The sequence below is a fragment of the Nannospalax galili genome, unplaced genomic scaffold, assembly GCF_000622305.1.
Source record: "Nannospalax galili isolate Female #2095 unplaced genomic scaffold, S.galili_v1.0 scaffold54, whole genome shotgun sequence".
Taxonomy (NCBI): Eukaryota; Metazoa; Chordata; class Mammalia; order Rodentia; family Spalacidae; genus Nannospalax; species Nannospalax galili.
In genome coordinates, this window is record NW_008341028.1 from 5,030,169 (window position 1) to 5,055,759 (window position 25,591).

At 47.2% G+C, this 25,591-nt stretch overlaps 1 protein-coding gene, 1 long non-coding RNA gene and 1 other non-coding gene across 4 annotated transcripts in view; 1 reads left to right on the forward strand and 2 right to left on the reverse strand.

The window, feature by feature from the left end:
- Rbpms2 (RNA binding protein, mRNA processing factor 2) overlaps positions 1-25,565 on the reverse strand; it is a 39,751-nt gene extending 14,186 nt beyond the window's left edge. Inside the window, exons 1-2 of the mRNA XM_008836300.3 lie at positions 25,277-25,565; positions 446-523 (exon numbers count right to left, since the gene is read on the reverse strand). Of these exons, the coding sequence (XP_008834522.1) occupies positions 446-523; positions 25,277-25,345 (147 nt within the window). The 5' untranslated portion in view covers positions 25,346-25,565. The remainder of the gene's footprint in view (positions 1-445; positions 524-25,276) is intronic.
- Positions 23,324-23,431, reverse strand: LOC115070954. Its single transcript, XR_003850061.1, has one exon. It is a non-coding gene; the product is annotated as a U6 spliceosomal RNA (small nuclear RNA).
- The window catches only part of LOC115070918, an 8,855-nt gene continuing 8,551 nt past the window's right edge, over positions 25,288-25,591 (forward strand). For both annotated transcript variants that reach the window (XR_003850020.1, XR_003850021.1), the window contains exon 1: positions 25,288-25,401. This is a non-coding gene — a long non-coding RNA (uncharacterized LOC115070918). The remainder of the gene's footprint in view (positions 25,402-25,591) is intronic.

Sequence of the window (25,591 nt, forward strand, 5' to 3'; positions counted from 1 at the left end):
TTCATCTTCCCCTAGTGTTCTCCTGATTCACTCAAAAACCTCTACATAGGAAAGCCACTCAGACCTCACCATTGCTTAGTTCCTGCTGCCTTTGTGTTCTGAATCACACAGGGCATTCCTATATACTCTAATTTGTAATCCCAGAGGGTGGGCCTTACCTTTCAATTTCCTCATCTGCCAATGAAAAGGCTACACTGAATCTCAAGGATTCCTTATGTGGCAAAGATTCTTTACCAGCTCCACTTTACAGATGAGGAAACAGAGGTTCAGAAGGGCTAAGCAAGTGGCAGAAGAGCAGAAGATTTGCACAAATGATTCAGCAGACCCAGTCAGAGGCCTGTAACTTCAGTTTCTGAGACATCTTTCTGCAGTTCAATCCACAGCAGATTTTTCTTGCTGCTCAGCCCTGGTTCTGGGCTCTGGGGGCTCCTGCGTCCTGACTCACCTTGAATGGCCGGAAGAGCAGGTAGAGTTCTCTAGGTTTAATATCCACAGGGAGGCCACTGACGAACAGTGTCCGGACCTGAGGACAGAGACCACAGTGGTCAGGGTCAGGCTGGACATGAAGGATGGGAATGGTGGTTCTTCCACCAGGTGAGACTTAACAGGGAAATTGAATATATTCTGGGCCTCCTCTATAGAAAGTGAGGGTGCCTCATCCCACAAAATGAGCCCATAAAGTTGTATGTTTTAGCACTTACTGAACCACCATCAGGACCAAAGTTCAGACTTCAGGACTCACATAACAAGCTGGGTATCCTGCCCATGCCTATAGCCACAGCTTTGAGGAGGACAGAAAGAGGAAGATCCGCTGGGGCTTGCTGGCTTCCAGTCTACGGAGAAACCTGAGCCCTAGGTTCAGCTGAGACATCCTGCTTTATAGGAAGGTACTGAGTGATAGAGGAGGACATCATGCCCACCATAAGTGTACATAGGCACACACAAGCTCACACATACACAGTGAAAAAGAAAAAAAATCACCGGGCGTGGTGGCACACGCCTTTAATCCCAGTGCTCAGGAGGCAGAGGCGGGCGGATCTCTGTGAGTTCGAGGCCAGCCTGGTCTACAAAGTGAGTTCCAGGCCAGCTGGGGCTACAGGGAAACCCTATCTCAAAAAGACCAAAAAAAAGAAAAAGAAAAAAAGAAAAAAATCAGGCTGGCGAGATGGCTCAGGGGTTAAGAGTACTGACTGCTCTTGCTTCAGGGATTTCCTATCTCTACCTCCTGTGGGTGGGGATTACAGGTAGGCTATACTTACCTGGCTTTTAATGTGGATTCTGAGTATCTGAACTCTGGTCTTCATGCTTGAGCGACAAAGTACTTTACCCACTCCCTACCTAGCACCTTACATTGAATTTTTTAAGGTAAGTAGAATCTTGCCAGGTTCAAGGGAGGAAGTTTGATGCCCTAAGTGATGAGAGTGGCCTCCCTGTGGTTACCAGTTGGAAGCAAAATCAGGTCTAAATACCAGGTGTTTATCTGGTAAGTTCAGTCAAACCTGGCCTCCTGAACCGCAGGTAGGGGCCTTGAGAGGGTTGGTTCAACTGCTTCCTTACCTAATTTCTATTTTTGTTTTATTTGTTTTTGTGATACTGGAGACTGAATTTGGGGCCTTGAGCATGCTAGACAGACACTCTACCACCGACCTATAATTTATAACCCCTTTTTAACTTTTTATTTGGAGACTTGTTACATAGTCCAGGCTGGCCTTGAATTTTCAATCCTCCTACCTGTCTCCTTAGTACTGGGATTACAGTATGTCATGCAGGGTTTCTGCTATGCAAATCCTGCTGGCATTTGGTGTTAAACTAGGTGCATCACCTGGGGGCTATGATGCCTTCTAGTTTATTATAGGTCTTCTAGTTTATTACATTAAAAAAATTTCTTTTAGCCCAACATGGTGGGGCATGCCTTTAATCCCAGTGCTCAGGAAACAGAGGCAGGAGGATTTCTGTGAGATCAAGAACAGCCGCCGGAGCTACAGGGAACCCCTGTTTCAAAAAACCAGAAAGTATGTATACACATACATGTATGGAAGTCAGGAGTCAGTCACTACCTTTGTCACGTGGTTCCCAGGGGTCTAACTCAGGTCATCAGGCTGGGCTGCAGAAGCCTTTCTTTACACTTGGAGCCATCTCACTAGCCCAGCCATCTAGTTTAAATATATTAAAAACACATCTTTACTTACTTTTTTTGGACAAGGTTTTCTCACAGGCCCAGCTAGCCTGGAACTTACTATTAGACCAGGATGGGCTCAATCTCACAGAGATCTACCTGTCTCTGCCTCCCAAGTGCTGGGACTAAAGGTGTGTGCCACCATGCCTGGTCAGAAGGTCCTCTTAACTAACATACCTGAAGGGCTAGAGAGATGGCTCAATGGGTAAAGGGACTTGCCACAAAGCCTGATATCCTGAGTTTGGTCTATGAAACCCACACAGTTGAACGAGAGACCTGCCTTCCACAAATTGTCTTCTGTCTCCCACAGCACACTGTAGCATATACATACACATATGTACACACAAAATAATAAATGTATAAATGTAAAAATATTTGCTCACCATCAAGTTCAAGGCTAATCTGGTCGACAGAGCAAATTCTAGACCAGCCCCCAAATATCCCATCTTGAAACCATGGCTTAAATAATGATAAATCTGAATGAGTTCCCTGCCTGACCCCTGTTTTGAGCACCAGTACATATTCCTATGCCCAGCATCATCTTCTTACTTCCCTACTGTTAGTTTAAGAAAAATACAAGGCAGGGGATATGACTCAGTGGTAGAGTGCTTGTCTAGCATACATCAAGTGCTATATAAAAGTGGGTGTAATTCCAGCACTAAGGAAGTAGAGACAGAAGTTCAAGGTCACTTTCAACTACATAGTGAGCTTCAGGCTAGCCTGGGGTACAAGAAACTATTTGGAAAAGAGAGAGAGGAGGGAGAGGGAGAGGGAGAGGGAGAGGGAGAGGGAGAGAGAGAGAGAGAGAGAGAGGTCAAGTATGGCTGCTCCTGCTTTTAATTCTATCACACAGGAAGCTGAGGCAGGAAAACTGGCCTGAATCTAGGACAGCCTGAGCTACAAAGGGCCTGGTCTCAAAAATCAAAAGAAATGACTCTCCTTTGAGAAGTCTATAACCATGTTCTTGGGTGTGTCTTACTAGACCAAGAACCTCTCTTTCTCTTAAGCCTTAAAAATCTGTATTTAAAAAATCTCTTTCAGCCAGGCATGGTGGTGCATGCCTTTAATCCCAGCACTCCAGAGGCAGAGGCAGGCAGATCTCTGTGAGTTCAAGGCCAGCCTGGTCTACATGGCAAGTTCCAGGCCAGCTAGGTCTAGGGGGAAACCCTGTCTCAAAAAGACCAAAAAAAAAACACCCCCAATTCTTTCAATAAACTAACTCTGCATCAGAAAATAAGAATTAAAGAGGGACTGGAGAGATGGTTAAAAGCACTGGTTGCTCTTATAGAGGACTCAAATTTGGTTCGCAATACCCATATGGCAGCTTAACAACCATCCATAACTCCAGTTCCAGGTGATCAGTTGTTAGCTGCCATGTGGGTTCTGGGATTTGGACCCAGGTCTTCTGCAAGAACAGTGTTCTTAACCACTGAGCCATCTCTCCAGCCCATAAAATATTTTTTTAAAAGGAAAAAAAAAAAAGAGAACATGCTCCATGTCTAATGATGGTCACTGCTGGGAAATAGCCTTTGGGGATACTGGCTTATATCAGGAACCTGAAGCAGTACCAAAGTTGCACCCAACACACACACATGCACACATACACACATAATCACGAAACAGAGCCAGGAATGTCAAAAGAAACCAGCTCCATATGTATCTGCACGTAACCATGTCACCACACCCACCTACACTAAAGCCATTTCAGATGCCTCTTCCTTGCAGATAGGCCAATTTTACCTGGGTGAAAGCTCATTACATGTCCCAGCTCTTGGGAGTTCTGTACCCCTGTACTGTCCCCGCTCAAGCTTTGCCTTGTCCCTGGCAGGCCCTGAGGGAACCAGAAAGCTGAGGCTCCAGGGTAGTCTAAACCGAGATCCTCCTCTATTCTAGAGCCCCTCTGTCCTTTGATGTCAGAGTTTAAAGTGTTTAAGTAAATCCAAGCACAAGGGGCTCACCCAAGGTCACACAGAAGACCAGGGACTTAAAACCCAGGTCTCCCCACTATATACAACCTGCCTGGCAGAGATGATACGTCTTTCCCTGATACCCTCGTATCAATGCCAGCCCTCAGGATAACTCAGGGTTTGTTCCAGCAGATGGGAGTGGAAGTTCAAGCTGCCTGCCGAGCAGACCCCAGCAGCTCTCTTGCCCTCCTCCTCAAAGTAGCCCCACAGAAGCCTCTGTCTTAGTCCTACCCAGGGCCTGCCTATCTCACCCAGGCTAATTTTAATCCCTTCCTCAAATGGCTCCCCAGCCTCCCTAGAGGCCCCTTAAATAGCAAGTTCTCAGTACAAAGTTTCCTGCTTTGGGTGGGAGTGGGGGATAAGCTCAGGGATCTTTTCCTCATCTCCAGTTCAGATTCTCTTTTCCAGCCTTCTCTCTGGACCACATGGCCCTTTTCCTCCAGTTTCCATAGCTTAAATTTTAAACTATCTTAAAGGCTACACCATGGTGCCTATCCTATCCCTGACCATCTTTCAGAAATAAGGCAGATATGGATTAAGTGGTGGGTGTCCTCCTGTCTTTCAGGGCACAGGCCCTTTGAAGAAGTCAAGTGTGGGAGGCTAAGTCATAGGAAGTTTGACCTGAACATTCCGTGGTTCTTACTTAATTCTATCCACCCCAGCCAATTACATCCATCTTATTCCTCTAAACCAGAGAGGGACAGTGAAGTTCAGAAATGCTCAATATTACTTCTCTTAGTTTTTCTTGAGACAGGGTTTCAATATATATCTCAGACTGACCTTGAATTCACTATGTTGCCCAGGCTGGCTTCAAAGTCACAGTAATACTTCAGGTGTCAGCCTCCCACATATTAGAATTACAGGTATACATCACCTCACTCAGCTTTGGTAATTTCTCAAGGGCAAGCAACTTGGTTCTTGAAAGACAGAGCAAGTGAGACCCAGGTGCCCGACTGCTGTCTGTGCTACCAGCAATCTACAGGGGCAGCTGCATTAGCCCACAGCTGGGTGAAGAACTGCCACACAGATCTATTAAGTAACCAGTTCCTAGCCAGGCATGGTGGCACATGCCTTTAATCCTAGCACTTGGGAGGCAGAGGTAGGCAGGTCTTTGTTGAGTTCAAGGCCAGCCTGGTCTACATAATGAGTTCCAGGACAGCTGGGACTACAGGGAGACCCTGTCTCAAAAGGAAAAAAAAAAAAAAAAAAAAAAAAACCAGTTCTTTTACTATGATACTTATTCCTGGCAACAGGAAAGCCAAGGTGATTGGGAAAGAAAAGGCAGAAAAACAAAACCAGAGCTCCAGCAGCCCAAGGAAAAGAAGAAGTTTGCATCTCAGCTTTAGGTTTGGCCTGGGGAAGCTGCTTATCTTTCTGAATCTGTTTCTATCTATAAAACAGGCACCCACCTTACTCCCCTTATTCTGTGCCTAGACCATGCATAACCCAGCGAGAACAAGTAGTCTACCCTCGTTGGTAAATAGAGGCTGCCACTCCTGGACTCTGCAGCCCCCTCAGCCCCTGGGACAGAGAAGTACGTACCCCCAAAGAATTTCCTCTTGGGGGCGGTCTCCTTCCAGGAGGCCAGAGAGAGCTGCATAGCTCCAGACCAGAGCCTCTCATCAGGTGAAGCGAGATGGAGACCCAGAATGGATGTCCAGACCAGGTAAGGGGCCCCAGGTTAAACAAGTAGAAGCCGGCACGGGCTGTAATCATTTACCTGCACAAGGCCTTCACCTGTGAGGTACAAAGAGCCATTTGTTATGAAGGTTGTCTTGCAAGACTGGATCAGATCCAGGGCAGGTCAGTCTAGAACCAGAAGTGTGGGTAGATGATCTTAGATGATCACTGGCTTTTAGTTTCCCTCTTCCCCAGGGTAGGTGATACCACAGGTTAAAAGCACTGAGGAGATCACCTAGTTCAACTCCCTCATTTAACAGATAAGGGGGAAATGAGGCACAAAAATGTGTGACAACATAGTTAATGGCACAGTTAGGATCTTTCCAGACATGCAGCCTAACCAACCAGTCTGTGTCTTAGGCCAGCCTATTCCTCCTGTAGCACTTTCTGGTGCCAGCCTTAGTCAGGGTAAAATGGGCCATCAGGAGAGGTGAGATGCTGACCAAGATTCAGCACTAACAGCTAGTTGATGCCAAGACAAAAAAAGTCAATCAAAATTATTCTGGAGCCTGGTGTGGTGGTACATGCCTTTGATCCCAATACTTGGAGGCAGAGGCAGGAGGATCTCTGTGAAATCAAGGCCAGCCTAGTCTATATAGTGAGTTCCAGGCCAACTGAGACTGCAGGAAGACCCTGTCTCAAAAAAACAAAACAAAATAAAACAAAACCTATTCTGGAGCTGGAAAGATGGCTCAGTGGTTAAGAGTACTGGATGCTTTTGCAGAGAACCCAGGTTTGGTTCCCAGCACCCACATGGCAGCTAACTGCCTATAACCCTCATTCCAGGGAATCTGATGTCCTTATACAAGCAGACAAAACACTCATGCACATAAAATAAATATTTTTTTTAAAAGTACTATTCTGTAAGCTTGCTACAAGCACACACCCCAGCACCATCAACAAACTCCTTCAACTATCTGAAGAAAGCATAAGAGGTAGGGACTGGAGAGATGGCTCAGTGGTTAAGAGCACTGACTGCTCTTGCAGAGGACTAGGGTTTGAGTTCCAGCACCCACATGATGGCTAAGAACCATCCTTAACTCCAGTTCCAAGGGAATCCAACGCCCTTTTCTGACCTGCAAGGCACTGCATGACACAGGTGCACTCACATACATGGAGGCAATACACTCGTACACATAAAATAAAAATAATAAAATATTTAAAAAAGAAAACATAAGACGTAGCTCATACAACTCTAGGCTGGCAGAGGGTACCAAACTCATTTTCTTGGGACCTGCTCCTCCTTCATACCTTTTCTGTTAAAGTATCCACACAACCCAAGGGACTGTGTCTCCTTACTATCTTGAGAGGGAAGGGACAGCCCTTCTAGAATGGAACCTTCAAGGCAAGGAAGAGCAGACACTGAGGAAGTTCATGGTCAAGTCATCAGTACAACCAGAGGGTAAGTTTTAGTTAGTGGAGTGGGTAACTAGGGAGATGAATGGAGGATCCTTAGGTTTCTGTGCATGCTGAGAGAGTCTTCTAGTGGAACCTGCTGAAATTCCAGGTTCCATATGGCCAGGGTAGAATTTCCATACAAGAAACCACAGGTAGAGTCTTGCAGCCTCATTGGTCATGCACAGGATCAGCCTTGCTAGAGAGGTCCCTGCTGGCTCCAGGCCAGCCTAGAGGATCTGACCATCTTCTGCCACAATGACATTCCACCCCATAGGCTTGGAGACTCCCATGGCTTCTTTTTTCTTACACAAACCTTGCTGCCTATCTTTCTTCTATAGACCCTGAGAGTGGGGCAGCTTCCACCTGCTACAGGACAGGCTATTGTTTGTTGCCTTCCTGGTGCTCTCTAGGTCTTTATTGTTCCCCACAAGGAGAAGGGCCTATGTGCTCTTAGGCTCTTTCTGTCTAGCCAATGCTTAGTTCTCACTGGGGGGAGAAGTGGGGGTGGCTCCCTATCTTTGGTCCTGTTCTTAAGGCCCTGCGGGTGGAAATTTTCCCTCCTAAGAAACACATTTAAAAGATTTCTGACCACACTGTCTAATCCCATCAGCAGGAGACCCAGAGCCCACAAGGAACATTTCTTTTTCTTGTTGTAGCCTTTCTGGCCAGAGGTGGAGATTTATTTTTTCTTGTTGGTGTTTCTTGAGATATGGTATCATATAGCTCAGGCTGGCCTTGAATTCTTAATCCTCTGGTCTCTACCTCTTTTTTTAAAAAAATATATTTTATTTATTATTTTTATTTTATGTGTATGTGTGTATTGCCTGCATGTAGGTAAGTGCACCCGTGTCATGCAATGCCCGTGGAGGACAGAAGAGGCTGCTGGCTTCCCTAGAACTGGAGTCACAGACAGTGCTGCCATGTGGGTGCTGGGATTCGAACCTGGGTCTTCTGCAAGAACAACTAGTATTCTTAACTGCTGAGCCATCTCTCCAGCCTGGTCTCTACCTCTTAAATGCTGGATTACAGGTATGTATCACCACATCTGGCTATGGTTCATTTTCTAGAGAGAAATAGGAAGAAGGGCCTCTAACAAGATTTTCCAACCTAAGGGTCAGTAGTAAAGTTTTCCTTCAGGCAAACATTTGTTTAAAGAGATTAAGAATAAATTAAACAAGCTCTCAGGTACAACGTACCAGTGACCTCCTGCCTAACAGCCCAAATTCAGCTAGTGTAGGACAGGTTTCCTTTCCCATCAGACAAGCAGACACTCTCTTGACTCAGACATCCCTAGAGGCATCTGTTGTTCAGGGAATAAACAAAGCCACAGCTCAAACAGCAGCTGCTCAGGTCTACCTCCTCTCAGGGGCTCACATAGGGTCCTGAAGGCTCATAAAGCCTTCCCCCCCCCCCAAGAAGAAATGGGGAGGGTATACAGCTGAGAGGAAGGCAGCTGAGCCAAACTTGATGAGAAAAGCAACAGGATGTGGGGTTAGCTCTCCCTTTCTGGTAAAGAGGATCCACACACAGTCAAAAATGTGGTAAGGGACTTGGTTGCTAAGTCTGTCCTCTTCTGGAAAAGAGAGACAGAGCCGATGCCCAGGGCTCCTACTCTTTTTCAACCTTCATTTATTTATTTTGTTTTTTTTCTGAGACAGGGTTCAAGTTGGCCTCCACCTTCCTATGTAGTTGAGGATGACTTTGAATTCCTGGTCCTCCTGCCTCCACCTCCCAAGTATGCTACCACGTCCAGCTTCTTTCCTCTACAATTTTTCACACCCCAAACACCTCCTTCATAACCAAGCATTAAACACTCTTCACAATTATTGTGGCTAAGAGGATGGGCTCCATAAATGCCAGATTTTATTTGTGATGGAAAGGGCAAACAGTGCTTTCAAAAACAATGTGACACTCATGGCCATTAAATCCTCTTACAACCTTTCTTTAACTTTGAAGGACAACTACAGCCTTCTTCAAACCCCAGCCTGAGGATTGCCAAAACAGGACCTTGACAGGACCATGGTCTCAAGAGACCATTATGTAGAAGACAGCTTTTTCCACCAAAAATGTTGATCAAGAACACCAGAGCTTCCCTGCACCTCAGAAATCCCACCAACCCATCAAGCAGCAGTCTGCACTCCATAAATTCTCACCATGAGGAATGGGATCAGGGAAAAAACATGCATAGAAAAATCTGACTGTAGGAAATAGAAATATCTTACAAGTGAAATAAAAAGTGTGTGTGTGTATGTGTGTGTGTATTGAGACAAGAATCCATATAGTCCAGGTTGGCCTTGAAATTTAAACATTTTTGGCCTTTTTTTTTTGGTCTTTTTTTGAGACAGGGTCCCCCTGTAGTCCCAGCTGCTATGTAGACCAGGCTGGCCTCAAACTCACAGAGATCCACCTGGCTCTGTCTCCTGAGTGCTGGGATTAAAGGCATGGGCCACCATGCCTGGCCATAAACCTCTTTTTTCTAAATTATATTTTTTATTTTGTGGGAGACACATATATGGAGGTCAGAGGACAACTTCTGGGAGCTGGTTATCTCTTTTACCACATGGGCCCTAGGAACTGAACTCAGGCCATCAGATTTGGCTGGTCTTAAAACTTTTTTAAAAAAATATTTTATTTATATATATTTTTTTATGTATATGCATGTATTGCCTGCATGTAGGTAAGTGCACCCACGTTGTCCAGTGCCTGAGGAGGACAGAAGAGGCTGTCAGAGCCCCTGGAACTGGAGTTATGGAGAGTTTTTAGCTGCCATGTGGGTGCTGGGATTTGAACCCGGGTCTTCTGCAAGAACAGCTAGTGTTCTTAACCGCTAAGCCATCTCTCCAGTCCTGGTCTTGAACTTTTGATCTTCCTGCCTCTGCCTCCCAGGGCTGGGATTACAAACTTTTGTGCTATCACACCCAGTTTGTGAACCCAGGGCTTCATGCACATTAGGTATAACATGGTGCTGAATGAGGTATATCCCAAAGGCAACACGGGTGCACTTACATATGTGCAGGTAATGCACTCATACACATAAAATAAAAACAATGAAATGTTAAAACTCAAAAGTAACTTTAAAAAATTTTTTTAGACATTTGTATGTATGTGTTGGGGCTGGAGAGATGGCTCAGCAGTTAAGAACACTGGTTGTTCTTGCAGAAGACCTGGGGTCAAACCCCAGCACCCACATGACAGCTAACAACGGTCCGTAACTCCAGTCCCAGGGGATCCAACAGCCTCTTCTGACCTCCTCAGGCACTGCACGACATGGGTGCACTTACCTACATGCAGGCAATACATGCATACACATAAGATAAAATAAATAAAAAAAACAAACAAAAAAACTGGGTCTCAGCCTGGCATGGTGGTACATGCCTATAATCCCAGCACTTGAGAAGCAGAGGCAGGTGAATCTCTGTGAGTTCAACATCAGCTTGGTCTATATATCAAGTTCTAGGCCAGCTGGGGCTTCAGAGAGACCCTATCTGAAAGACAAAAAAAAAAAAAAAAAAAAAAAAAGAAAAGACTGGGTCTCAGGTAACACAGACTGACTTCAAACTTGCTGCATAGATAAGGATGACCTTGAACTCTGGTCCTTCTGCCTCCACTTCCTGATCCTGAGCACTGGGATTACAGATGACAGATGTGAGCCATTATACCTGCTAAAAATGATTTTTGAAAATTGGGGGGCTGGGGCTAGAGAGATGGCCCAGTAGTTAAGAGCACTGGTTGCTTTTGCAGATGACCTGGATTTGGTTCCCAGCACTCATACAGCAGCTAATAATCATCTACAACTCTAGTTCTAGGTGATCCAACACCCTATTCTGGCCTCCTTGGGCACTGCACATCACAGCTCCATTTACATACAGGCAAAACATTCTACACATAGCACACATGAGTCTAAGGCAGGAGGATTGTGGGCTTCATAGTGAGGCCCTACCTCAAAAGTCAAGAAAGAAATGAGGGTCTGGGGAGCTGTCTCAATGTGTAAGAAGAGTACGAGCTGTTCAAGCCTGATGACCTGATTTCAAGCCCCCAGAACCCAGAAGGGCATGTGTATATAATCCCAGAACTCCTACAGCAAGATGTGAGGAGACAGTAGATAGGAGAATGGCCCTGAAGCTTGTAGGCCAGAGAGCCTGGAGTAAGCAGCACAGCAGCAGAAATAATGCCTCAGCAAAATGAAAGGTAGAATTGCCTCCAGAAGCTGTCCTCTGATGGACATATGGCCATCCATGTGTCCCAACCCTCCACATACAAATAATTTTTTACAAAAGGGAGCTGACACCAGGCATGGTGGCCCATGCCTTTAATCCCACCACTTGGGAGGCAGAAGCAGGCAGATGAGTTTGAGGCCAGTGTGGTCTACATAGCAAGTTCCAGGTCAGCTGGAGCTCCAGGGAGACCCCATCTCAAAAAAAGACCAAAAAAAAAAGAGCTGGCAAGATGGCTCTACGGGTAAAGGCCCTTACAGTCAAACCTAATAACGGGAATTTGATCCCCAGGACCCTCATGGTAAAAGGAGAAAATCAATTCTTGCAATTTGTCCTCTGATCGCCACATGTGTGCAATGGCACATGCCTCTCCCCTCCCCCCAAAATAAATAAATAACCCCAAAAAACCTTGGACTAGAGAGGTGGCTCAGCAGTTAAGAGCACTGGTTGCTCTTGCAAGAACCCGGGTTCAAGTCCCAGCACCCACATGGCAGCTAACAACTATCTGTACCTTCAGTTCCAGGGGATTCAATGCCCTCTTCTGACCTCCAAAGGCAACACGGGTGCACTTACATATGTGCAGGTAATGCACTCATACACATAAAAATAAAAACAATGAAATGTTAAAACTCAAAAGTAACTTTAAAAAAAATTTTTTTAGACTGGTTCTCTTCTACCACCACATTGATCCCCAGGATTGAACTCAGGCTGTCAGGCTTGGTGGAGCAAGTGCCTTTTACCAGCTGAACCATCTCAGCTGGCCCCAGAAAATTACTTCTTTAAAATCTCCTTTTATGTTTTGTTTTAAATTTATTTTTATTTTATGTGTATGAATGTATTTCCTGTATGTATGTAAGTGCAAATATGTTGTGCAATGCCTGTGGAGGTCAGAAGAGAGCGTCAGATTCCTTGGAACCGACTGGCGTTACAGACAGCTGTTAGCCGCCATGTGGTGCTGGGAATCGAACCAGAGTTCTCTGCAAGAGCAGTCAGTGCTCTTAACTGCTGAGCTATCTCTTTAGCCTCTAAATCTCTTTTGGTTTTAGCTTTTTGCAGTCCTGGGGATTGAACATAAGGCCTTGTGCCAGGCTAGCAGGGTGCTCCCCAACTGAGCTATTATACATCCCCAGAAATCTTTTAGCATATCTAAAACTCAAAATTCACATTGGAAAGGAAAAACTGCTGATCCATCCATTCCATCAATGTTCAAGTAACTACTTGCTCCAGTACTGCCTACGCCTACTCACTGCTGGAAGTGAGGGTTCCCGGTGTCATCTGGATAGAAAACACTACTTAGAAGGGGGTGGGGAGAGGAGGGAAATCCAAACAGGGACAAACAAGACTCTTATAAGCCCTTCCCACATCCTTCCCCCACTCCCAGCCCTCAGCAGTAACCTAAATAAAGAATATTGGAGCTGGAAGAAACCTTATTTTTAGATGAGAAAACCAGGGCCCAGGGGTCCAGTGTGCTGTTAACAGTCACTACATATATAAAAAGCAGCTTCAGGGTCCCCAGGTGCCTGGCTCATGAGTCAGTGCCCATTTGCAGACCCCGATCTTATACCAATCTGCTTAGACCCCAGTGGGAAGAAGCCTCAAGCACTCAAGAACAAGAAGCCTTCGGCTTTTAAGAAGACAGAAAAGTTGCTGGGCTTGGTGGCTCACGCCTTTAATCCCAGCACTTGGGAGGCAGAGGCAGACAGATCTCTGTGCATTCAAGGCCAACCTTTCTATATAGTGAGCTGCAGGCCAGCCAAGGCTACAGGGAGACCCTGTCTCAAAAAGACCAAGGAAAAAGAAGACAGAAAAGTCAATCTTGCAAAACAATGGAGTAGGTAGGGGTGATGCTCATCTATGGCTAGTCCTAAACAGAGCTGGTTTTGTTTCTCTCTCTCTCTCTCTCTCTCTCTCTCTCTCTCTCTCTCTCTCTCTCTCTGTATATTTCTATCACTATATCAAGTTCCACCTCTTTTGGTCTTTTTGAGACAAATTTTCCCTTCTAGCCCCAGCTGGCCTGGAACCACTATGTAAATCAGGCTGGCCTTAAAATCACAGAGATCTGTCTGCCTCTGCCTCCCAAGCGTATGCCACCATGCCTGGCTAAGAGAACTGGTTTTAAGGAGGTGAAAGTCAGTCAGGCATGGTAGCTCACACCTGTAATTGTAATATCAGCCCTCTGGATGCAGAGGCAGAAGGATAGTCATGAGAGTTTGAGACCAACTTCAGAGGAAAGATGCTGAGGAAGAAAAGGCTGGTTTGGTCTACATAGCGAGCTTCAGGCCAGCCATATAGGCAGCATGGGTTTCTGGCAAGACAAAAGATGTTTCCCTAATATGAACTGCCTTAAAAGAAGGGGCAAAAGTCCTTATAAAAACTAATATTGGGGCCAGGTATGGTGATGGCCCACGCCTTTAATCCCAGCTCTTGGCAGGCAGATCTCTGTGAGTTCCAGGCCAGCTGGGGCTATAGTGAGACCCTGTCTCAAAAAGAGCCCCCCCCCCCCCCCCCCGCCCAAAAAAGACCTTGGAGAGAAAGGAAGATAAAGCCTAGTCTTGAAAAGTTTCTTTTTTCTTTTTTTTCCTTTTTGAGACAGGGTCCCTGTAGCCCCTACTGGCCTGGAGCTTGCTATGTAGACTAGGCTGGCCTCAAATTCAGAGACCTGCCTGCCCCTGCCTCTGCCTCCTGAGTGCTGGGATTAAAGGCGTGTACCACCATGCTCAGCTTGAAAAGTTTCTTAATATGGGCTAACACCTTTAATGCTAGTACTTGGGAAGTAGAGATGGGTGGATCTCTGAGTTCAAGGCCACCCTAGTCTACATAGCAAGTTCCACACCAGCCAGAGCTACATAGTGAGACCCTGTCTCAAATAACAACAACAGTAATAAATAATGAAACAAAAGGAAAGACTGATTGCTACCTCCAATTCCTGTGTTTGAGCAACTTTGTGTTCCACTGATTCTGGGCAGGTGCTGGTGTGGGTCAGGTTGCTGAAACAGGCACAGGTCCCTCAGACCACAAGGGTTTATGGGCTGCAGACTACTTATACTCTAAGTCTGTGGCTTTCCTCACACAAAAACACTTAACATTCTTGTAAGAGGACATCATCACACTCGGATGTGAAGTGGCTCCTCCAAGGGTCTAAAGAGACCCCCATTGAGAACCAAGACACTGGACTCAGGCTTCACTTCCTACTCAGAAGGCAACTGATGACCAGAGTTGGAGACAGAAGAAAAGGCTTCAATAATTAACAGGAGGCCTGGGTTGAAGTCCCAGTCCTGTCACCAAGCACTAGTGGCTGAAGACCTTCCCTCCTTTCTTAGCACTAAAGAGCAGGTTGAACTAGCCTCAGTTCCTCACATTCCAACATTCTAAACACTAAATTTTTTTCTTTTCCTTTCTAGATGAATTTTTTTCTTTCCTTTCACCATGCTTCCCAGGCAGGTCTCAAACTCATAGGCTCAAATGAGTCTCCTGCCTCAGCCTTTGAAGCAGCTAGAACAAGGCCACCAGACTTTTTGTTTAAGAGAAGTTTATTCAGCACAGTCTACAGGGCATAGCAGTGAAGAAAGAACAACTTGCCAGACCCCTCAGGCCAGCTTGGGCCTAGGGCTGGGTGTGTGTGTGTGTGTGTGTGTATGGGGGTTGGGGGGGGAGGAAGGGAAGGGAAGGAGGGAGGGAGGGAGGGAGACTGACTGACTGCAAGGCAGGGTCAATGCTGAGATTACCATGTAGAAACCTCAGGGCAGCAGGGCAGACACACCCTATCTCAGTGGCCAGGTGTTTTCTTTGGTGTATACTGGGGTGGAGTAGGGTTCTGCTGGGGTCCTAGGCTCAGGCTTGGCAAGGCAGGTTATTCTCATCCCTCCCAGGGGAAAGAAGGCCCTCTGAGTGGGGCCACTTGACGCGAGGTGGATGGAATGCAGTAACATGGCCTGCAGACCCAGGACTTATAAGGCACTGAACAAGGACACAGGGAAAGAGAGCAAGCAGCAAAGAGCCACAAGCAGTGGATGTGAACCTGGAGACACACGTTCCCTGAAGCCCAGTGTTTGACATGCTTCCTCTATTTCCTATAGTGCTCTGGAATGGCTCAGGGGCTCCCTAAGACACCAAGCATATCTCCTCCAGGCAGTCCTCACCTAGATGATACCTTGTCCCACAGCTAACCATTACCGTAACCTGCCCTGCCCTGATATGAAGTCTGAAGCCTTTGGGTCTGTTCTAGTTTTTGCCTGCCCTGGGAACTTCAGTCCCAAATCATGTCACCAGAAGCAGGCTCTGGTAGGCCATACTTTGTAGTTACACTCATTCATATGAGCCAACAACCACTGGCTTGTGAGCCTGACAATCTTTTTGATGCAGTAGGTAGAAAAGGTATGGACTCTCAACAGACAAACCAGCTCAAGGGATTAGATACGTTGTTAGCCAGTGGCAGAGCTCGGGATCAAGTCCAAGTTATCTGAAAAGTTTGGGGCTCTTCTACTTAACTACATAACATATTCTAGAGTGCTGACTATGTGTAGGGGGTAGGGAAGGCAGACACTCGGGGGACCAAGCGGGGGTGATAGGAAGTTATCTAAGGTGAGGGCCACAGCTATTCACATATAAAATACTAAGAGGACTCCAAACCTCATCCTCCAAGCTACTCGGCCTCAGAGAGGGAAGGCTTCAAATTTTATGAACACAATCAGTCAAAGCCTGTCATATGCACTAACCTACACCTCATTTACAGAACTAGAGCTAACACAAAGTACCATGCTGTTGCTGATTGGTGCCATAGCAGGCTGGCTGGTGACAGATACAATGGGGTCTGCTTTCCATGTGGCTTCAGGCAGAACCAGGGGCCAGACCCAGAAGCAAGGCTCCCTGGGCACCCCCAGAAGGTCCCACAGGTCCACCTAAATTCCCACCCCTCTTGGTGCTGTGTGGTTGGCTAATATGATTTATCTCTTGCCTGTGTCCCTGGCAAAGGCTGCAGTTACTATTCCAATATACCACTTCACAGGAGGGGTAGGAGTCAAGGCTTTTGGCTTGACTCTTACTCTCCTAAACACTACACTACAACCAATACCACCAACTTTTAAACCACATGATGTTATGCTATCCTGAGCACACAGACCTAAGCCCCATATCTTCCTATCACCTAAGTGAAGGCAGCAAGGCCCGACAAGGGCATTGTTCCTGAACATATACAACTGATAGGAGGGGGTTTCTGTTCAGGGATGTAAGCTGCTTCTGGGTCCTACACTATGGCTCTCAGCTCTCTTGTCACTCATGTTAGGACCCCTCCATTCCAAGATGTACCTGTGTTTGAACACAACTCTCTACCTCAAGAAGGGGGAACAGCCAAGGTAGTAATATATTTATTTGTATAATCTCCTTAGCACTCAGGAGAGGCTGAGGAATGATGATCTTGTGCTAAACAGCAAAACTCTGCCTCCAAAAAAAAAAAGACTCAGGCTTTTTCCAATGTCCTCCTGACCCTCCTTCCCAACAACATCCAAACAAAAGTACAAGGTCTAGCTGTGTGTGTGGAGGGAAACTGAACAACCACAAAGAGGCAAATAATCCAAACACTTCAACCATGGTCAGGTCCAGGTCAAGTCCTGCCTTTCTTGGGGTAGGGGTAGGAGCGGGGGTGGTATTCCTAACACAGACTTGATGGCTTGTGACAAGTCAAGAGCCTCTGTCCCGTTGGCTATGAGTGATCAATGGCCATAGCAGATAGGAAATCCTTCCACCTCTCAGCTTCTGCTGTACTGCAGAGCCACTTATCCTATTGGGCTTTGACGGTCCTGTGGAAGGGTTCAATCCTACCTGCCCTGGCACATATAGATCCACCAGAGGATACTTCTGCAGCTTTCTACCCTTGGCATACCTCAGAGGCTTTCTATCCAAGGGTGGAATGTAGGAAGGAACTGAAAGGGTCTCAAGAACCTTGGAAGGAAGTATAAAGGGTTCTGGCATGTGAGTTTTGTACCTCATGCCAGACGGTTTCTGAAGTGTAAGTAACAGGCTTTGCCTCATTGCTTCAAGGCTCTGTCAAGAGTGTGAGGAACTTCAGCAGTGGGGAGGGGGTTGTAGCCATGGTCAGACGATGGAGAACTGACATGGTACTCACCATGGTTGCTGCCCGTGACCAACAATAAAGCCAGCAGCAACCATGCCATGCCACCACCCAGCAGTCTAGCTCAGCTCTGGGTAACCTTGGACCAGAAGCTCAGCCCTTGGGGTAGGAGGGACTGTCTTTTCTACCCCCTCTCCATCTGTCCAAGGCCCAATGGGATAAGCAGCTTGAGAGCAAAGCAAAGGAAGCATCTTCAGCTTATGCTGAGCCCTTACTTATGGGACTTTGCAGCACCAACCCAAAAGGAATGGAGGAAGCCAGCATATTCAAACACTGAATAGCATTTAGAAGTTGGCTTTCTCAGGGGGCAAACTAGACAGGCTGCCCACATATGGGGAAGGAGGAGATAAGGAGACCCTAATGAATGTCTCCATAATGGCAGTAGTCATTAGCAAGACCATCCATTTCTTTAATTAAAATGCCCACAGCGGTCCGGTCCGTGGCAGTGGGGTGTAAGAGCAGTAACTCCCCAGCACAGACAACAAGGGGGAATGCCTCCTGTGGAGAACTTAAAAAAACAACCGAGTCCTGTTCATCATTCCCAGACAATGGCAATTCTAAACATCTGTGATAAAATACATCTTTTGGCAGAGGCTAACACCTTCCTTTGCCCAGCCTTAGGTTGCCTCCAGGCCAAATAAAATAGCCTAGACTTGGTCTCTGGGCTACTCTACTTGGAACACATGCATGATCCGAAGCTCAACCCTCCAAAATTTTGGCTGCAGGGCTGGAGGCGAAGCTCAGACACAAAGTATTTGCCTAGCAGGTACAAAGCCCTAGGTTTGATCCCCAGTACCAGTAGAAAAAAAATTACCAAAGCCAGGCATGGTGGCGCACACCTTTAGTCCCAGCACTCAAGAGGCAGAGGCAGGCGGATCTCTGTGAGTTCAAGGCCAGCCTGGTCCACATAGTTCCAGGACAGCAGGGCTACAGGGAGACCCTGTCTCAAAAAGACCAAAAAAAAATACATATATTACTGACACTTCTTTTGCTTTACTCTGTTGTCCCATCTCACCAATCCTAATGTGAAACAGAAGAACAGTATGTGACTGAGTACTAACTGTAGACTCAAATTCTACCCTCCCCACTTGATAGTTTGTAAAAGGAAACAACTTGCCTCAGTTTCCTCATTTATAAATGTGATAATATAAATACTTCACAGTGCTGGTGTGAAGTAGGAATTAAGATGGTGGAGTGCAAGCTGGGCCTGGTGGTGCACCCCTTTAGTCCCAGCATTCAGGAGGCAGAGGCAGGCAGATCTCTGTGAGTTCAAGGCCAGCCTGGGTGAGTTCCAGGTCAGCTGGGGCTACAGGGAGACCCTGTCTCAAAAAGACCAAAAAAAAAAAAGATAGTGGAGTGCTCAGGACAATGCCTGGCACAAACACTAGAGACAGGCTTATTATTATCAATCCAGCCTCGCCATCTGAGCAGAAGGGATAGACATATCCACAACCCCAGAGACGAGAGGAGCCTGACCTTCCCCCAGACTCTTCCTAGATCCACCTGCTTGGGCTGTTTCTAGATAAATGCCCAGAAATATACAAGGCTTCCTTCCATACTAAAACACTACCACAATAAGCACCAAGATGTCTCAAGATCTTTCAAATGTTGTGGGGTTTTTTTTTTTTAATATTTTATTTATTATTTTTATTTTATGTGTATGAGTGTATTGCCTGCGTGTATGTGAGTGCACCCGTGTCATACAATGCCGTGGAGATCAGAAGAGGGCTTCCAATTCCCCTGGAACTGGAGTTAAGGATGGTTAGTAGCCGCCATGTGGGTGCTAGTAATCGAACCCAGATGGGTCCTCTACAAGAGCAGTCAGTGCTCTTAACAGCTGAGCCATCTCTCCAGCCCCATTTTTGTTTTTTTTTTTAATTTTCTGATTTCTTTGTTTTTGTTTTGTGTTTTTATTTTTATTTTTTATTTTTTGGTCTTTTTGAGATAGAGTCTCCCTATAGCCCCAGCTGTTTTGGTGCTCACTACATAGACCAGGCTAGCCTTGAACACAAGAGATCCGCCTTTCTCTCAAAAACAACCAGCTTGTTTTTGTATTTAAAAAAAAAACTACTTTTAGATCAGGTGTGGTGGCTCACGCCTTTAATCCCAGCACTTGGGAGGCAGAGGCAGGAGGATCTTTGTGCGTTCGAGGCCAGCCTAGTCTACATAGTGAGTTCCAGGACAGCTGGGGCTACAAGAAGACCACGTCTCAAAAAAGACAAAACAATTTTTATTTTATGTGCATGAGCATTTTCCCTGCATAGATACCATGTGTATGCCTGGTACCTTGGAAGTCAGAAGAGGGCATTCATAGCCTCTGGAACTGGAATTACTGATGGTTGTTAGCCACCGTGTGGGTGCTGAGACTCAAACAGCAGCAAGTGCTCTCAACAGCTGACTCATTTCTCCAGCCCCATGGTTTTTCTTTATTTTTTTGACAAGATCTCACCTTGTAGTCCTGACTGGCCTGAACTCAGAGATCCTGCCTCTTCCCCTGAAATGCTAGGATTAAAGGTGCGTGCCACTCTGCTTTCCTGGTTCTTTTTTTGATACTTATTTTATGTATGAGTGTATTATCTGCATGTAAGTACACCTGTATTGCGCAATGCCCTCAGAGGCCAGAAGAAGGCATTAGATCTCCTGGAACTGGAGTTACAAATGGTTATTAGCCACCGTGTATGTGCTGGAAATTGAACCCAGGTCCTCGGCAAGAACAGTCAGTGCTCTTAATCACTGAGCCATCTCTCAAGCCCTTTTTGTGTGTGTGTTTTTTTTTTTAATTTTTTCTCAGACAGGAGCTCCTGTAGCCCACCTAGGCTAGCCTCAATTCACTATGTAGTCAAGGATGACCTTGACCCCTGATCTTCCTGCTACCTCCCAAGTGCTGGGATTACAGGCATGTGACACCATATCCAGTTTTGCTTTTTGTTTTCTGCATTGAGCCAGGGTCTTACTCTGTAGTCCACACTGGCTTGGAACTTCCTATGAAGCTCAGGGTGGCCTTGAAATTGAAGCAGTCCTCCTGCCTCAGCCTCTTATATGCTAGGATTGCAGGCATGACCCATCACACTCAGCTTTCAAATGTCCTGGAATTCCCTTTGCACTCATATTGACTAACCTAGGCCTGCCTACCCAGGCAGGCTTAATACCCTCCTACTCACCCACACCTCAGGGAGGGAGGATAAAACTCTAACTTCTCAGGGACCAGAGGCCTGGCTATTTCCTGACATCTTTCTGAGGAACATCCTCCTTTCCCAGCTGCCCTGGGGAAGGAGGTTGCAACAGTAAGTCAAATTGTAGATTTCCTGGCTGCCATTAACTCCTGCCTTTCTACAGTTTACAATTAGGCTGGCATAAAACTTAACAGGTTGAATATGATAGTACTGGCCTTAAATCCCAGCATTTGGGAGGCCTAGGCAGGTGGATCTCTGCAAATTCTAGGCCAGCCTGGACTACATAACAAGTTCTAGACCAGTCAGGGCTACATAGTGAGCCTTGTCTTAAAATAAAATAAAACAAAATAATAAATAAATAAAATGTGTCTAAGGAACTTACACATCCTCAACTCATGAATCTCATACCACAACCACCGAAGGATTCAGGAACTAAAACTCTTGTAGGGGCTGGAATGTAGTGCTCAATGACAGACTACTTGTCTATCATGAGTGAGGCCTTGGGCTCAATCCCTAGCATCACACATACACATACACACACACACACACACACACACACACACACACATATGTGTGTATGTTGTGTGTACGTAGTAACCAAATCTCCAAATTCACCAAATTATGTATGTTAGTATGTTCAGCTTTATGAATGTCAATCATACTTCAATGAAGTAGTTTGAAAGAACAGCCAAGGCCAGGTATGGTGGTACACATCTTTAATCCCAGCACTCCAGAGGCAGAGATAGGTAGATCTCTGTGAGATCAAGGCCAGTCTGGTTTACATAGCAAGTTCCAGGCCAGCAGGAACTATAAGGAGAACCTGTCTCAAAAACAAAAAAACACAAACACAAACCTTAGCCAAGTATGGTATCATATACCTTTAATTCCAGCACACTGGAAGAATCAAGAGTTTGAGGCCACCTCAAGCTACATAGTCCCAGGTCTGCCAGGTATTCCAAACCAGCCTGGGCTCTGTAGCAAGACCCTGCCAATAAATACCACACATTGCTCTTCAGAGACACTATAACTACCCAGCCTGAAGAATCACTAGGATGATATATGCTTGGGTCTGGGTTCAAGTGTCCGAAGTAGGGTCTCAGGATCTGTGTGACATCATCTGATACTCCAGCAAGACTCATCTAGAGGATGGTATAGCCTTAGACTAAACAGGACATTGAGCTTCTAACCTTAATTCCCTGCTTAATTACCCTTAATTCCTTAGCTTTCAAAATTATCAAAGCTTTTAACACATCTTCAAGTGGCAAGAAAATAGCAATTTCTTCCCCACTACCACATGATCTCAGGCTTTTCATAATGTGGCCCTTGCTACTGCTACAGCATAGTAAACTACTGACCCAAACAAGCCATGAGGTCTCCACAATCCTGTATATACACCTTGCTCTTCAGCTTTCCTTCTGAAGTAGGGTTTCACTCTGTAACCAAGCTGGCCTTGAACCTGGGACCTCAGCCTTGGGAGTCACCCCTTGATTCACACCATGCCTTCAAAAATGCCCTTTCTACTCCAACTAACAACCTTCTACTCACCAACTTCTCAAAAAGAGTTAACCTCTTAGCTTCATCATGGTACCATGTGCTGACATCTCTTTACTTACCACTGTATTGAACTTACCACCATTTCTTAGCTAGTCTTCCTCACCCCCAGCCTGCAATCTTTTCAGCTATATTCCTAACCTCTGGTCCAGAGAAGGAACCTAATGCTTGTGGTATAGATGAAGCCCATGGTATGGCAGGAGGTAAGCAGGGAAAGCTGAAGCTATACAAAGCACTTCCAGATAAGTAGCCCCACAGAAACACACCCTTGTTCTGGGACCTGGCTGTCTTTAAAGTGAGAGCTCATGTATTTAAATGCACCACATGCATGCAGTGCCGGTGGAGGCCAGAAAAGGGCATCTAGAACTGAAGTTAAAGGTTGTTAGTCACCAAGTGAGTACTAGGAACTGAAGTTAAAGGTTGTTAGTCACCAAGTGAGTACTAGGAACTGAACCTGGGTCCTCCTGCAAGAGCAGCCTCTTAATGGCTGAGCCATCTCTTCAGCTCCTGGAAGTGAGGTCTTAAGATGGACAGTAGGTTTGATTTTTTAGGCTTGCTCTAGCTAATCAGTAGCTGATTAAGAAGGGCCAGTCTGGGTCAGCCCCAGCAGTGCTAACAAAATTCCTTAGATGAAGGTCTTAGGATTATAGAACCGACTGCCTGGGGTCATCTAAAGAGAAAGAGATCAGTTCTAGTCCAAACCACCAAAAAGAGATGGAGCCCCTAAGGGAGCTCTTGGCCAACTGATAAAAATGCTGTTGAAATGAAGGACTAACTCTTGTTCTCACCAGACCAGAGCAGACATTTGGAGCCAGATCACCACACCCTCAGTTTATTTTAAATTTTAATTACATTTTAATTTATTTTTTTCATGGTGGAAAGCATGCATGTCAGGGTGCACGTGTGGAGGTTTGAATACAAGTTGCAGGAATTGGTTTTCTTTTTTCTACCAAGTGGGTCCCAGGGAGCAGGTCATCAGAATTGGTAGTGAGCACCTTTATCTGGTAGCAATCTCACCAGCCCAATTTTATTTTTAAAATTGCATGAAAAGCATCATGAATTTCGTGTCATCTTTGTAAAGGGACCATACTTATCTCCCTTGTATTGTTCCAAATTTAGTGTATATGCTGACAAAGTGTGAGTACTGCCTTCATTTTAGAATTCTGCTAAATACAAGCCCATGCCTCTCTGCAGACACTAGTCAAGAGGACTCTGAACCACCAGGGCTGCAGCCCACTTCACTCCCTTAAGAGGAATAGCAGGGACTCTACTTTTTTAACATCTTGCCCTCTCTCCCAGAAAGGCCATTTTTAAAAGCAGCCAAGTCCTCAAATGTTTATTCCAACTCCAGGTTGGCCACATGGTTAATTCCCACCCAAAGGGAATCAGACCAGAGGGACTGATCAATCCAGTCTCACAGCCTTTCAATCAGTGTGAAGTCCCTGCTGAATGCCAACCCGTTAACAGAAGTGGGATTCAGGGTGGTTGCCCAACTTTAGGAGGCACTGCCCTTCCCCAATTTCAGCCCAAGGGGATGGGAAAACAAGCAGAGATCCCAAAACACACCAGCAAATACACACCCCCATCACCCCACCCCACCCCCAACTCTGAGGGAGATTCTGAACCACCAGGTAGAATGAGGACTCCGTGAAGAGCACCAAAGCCAAGGGTAATAAGGCCCAAGGAGGACAAAGCCCAGACACCAAAACCATGCCACCACACTAGAGCCGCTAGTGGACAGATGTCATGTCCTCAATTTCCACCTTTTGATTTAAGAGTTGTATTTAATTCCCAGCCTTTTTCCCTCCAAAGCAGGGATCCAAACCTAGTGCCACAAGACGCCAGGCCGCTGGTGTACTAGGCCTGGTAGCAGGCTTCCCAACTGCTAAGTCAGGGGAGCCAGCTCAACAATGGGTCTCTGAGCCATTCTGCACCAACCTCATGGTACAATGGGTTAGCAACATCAGGGCCTCTGCGGTTTCTACCCCAGACCAAGGGGAAGGGCGCTTAGACTGGATAAGTGACCCTTGGTTTCCTGGGCAAGAGCATGACAGGGCGGGGCAGGAAGGGTCTCTCAGCCTCCTGGAGTGACACAGCGGGGCTTAGAGGTGCTTCCTAGGAGCCGAGAAGCCTTTCCACACTAGTTCTGCCTATCTCCCATTCTCTGCTACCTTCAAGGCCAGGGCACCGCACCCGTGCATCCTGCTCAACAGCCCATTAACCAGACATGGGCTGCTGTAGATACCCTGAGGCCGTCTCCTAAGCCCTTCTTTTAGCACAGGGTGGGTGGACAAGATGATGTTACCTTCTTGGAGAATACCCCCGGGCCAGTTTGAGGGCCCTGGCCTGGCTACCAGCTCAAAAGCACAAGAGAATGGGGATACTTAGTATCTTTAAATGCTCTTTCCGGGCTTGAATAGTCGGTTCATCTCCGTCGTAGCCCAAGTTCTGGAACTCCGAGGGAAGCCAACCCACCCGCCCCCAGGGCCACAGCTCTAGTGAATCAAGGTACCGGCCGGGAGCACCCAGCCTCCAAGGTCATGGCGGAGGGTCAGGGTGGGAAAGACCGGAGGGCGAGGATGTCGCCCGTCAGCCGGCCGGCCCCTCCTCGGCTCCTTCCAGCAGGGGCCGAGGCCGGCCACCCAGGAGGTGCTCCTCGGAGAGTGAAGGAGCGCGCCGGCCCCGCGTGGGGAGCCAGGGCAGCAGGCGTGGGACGGACGCGGCGCCGCGAGCCCACCGCGGGGGACACACGGATGGCGGCCGAGCCCGGGAGGGCGGGGATACAATGCCGCCCCAGTGGGGCCAGCCCAGGCCGCACGCCCCCGCCCGCCCGCCAGCAGTACTCCGACCGCTCCTCCCCGGGCCGAAGGGCAGCGGCGGGAAGGCGCCAGGAGCACTGGCCCGCACGACCTCGCGCGGCGCCCCAGGCCCGGCGCGCCCTCCTCCCGCGTGCACCTCACGCGCGCGGAGAGCGGCGGCCGCAGACCCACCTCCTCCTCCAGGGGGCCGCCGGGGCCCGTGCCGGTGCAGTGCTCGCCGTCCGGCTTCAGGTTGCTCATGGCGAGGGAGACGCGGTGAGGAGAACGCCGTGCGTGGGCGGGCGCCGGGCCCCGAGGTGGGTGAGCGGGGCGCCCCCGAGGGCTACGTAGGCCCGTGAGGAGCGGGGCGCCGCCGCGTCAGGCCGGGTGTCGGGGGCAGGCTGGGCACATCAAGTTCGGCGGCGGTGGGAGGCGGCGGGAGGCGCGGCGCGAGGGAAAGGCACGGGGAAGCCTAGCGGAACCCGAGCGGCCGCCGCCTCCGGCTTT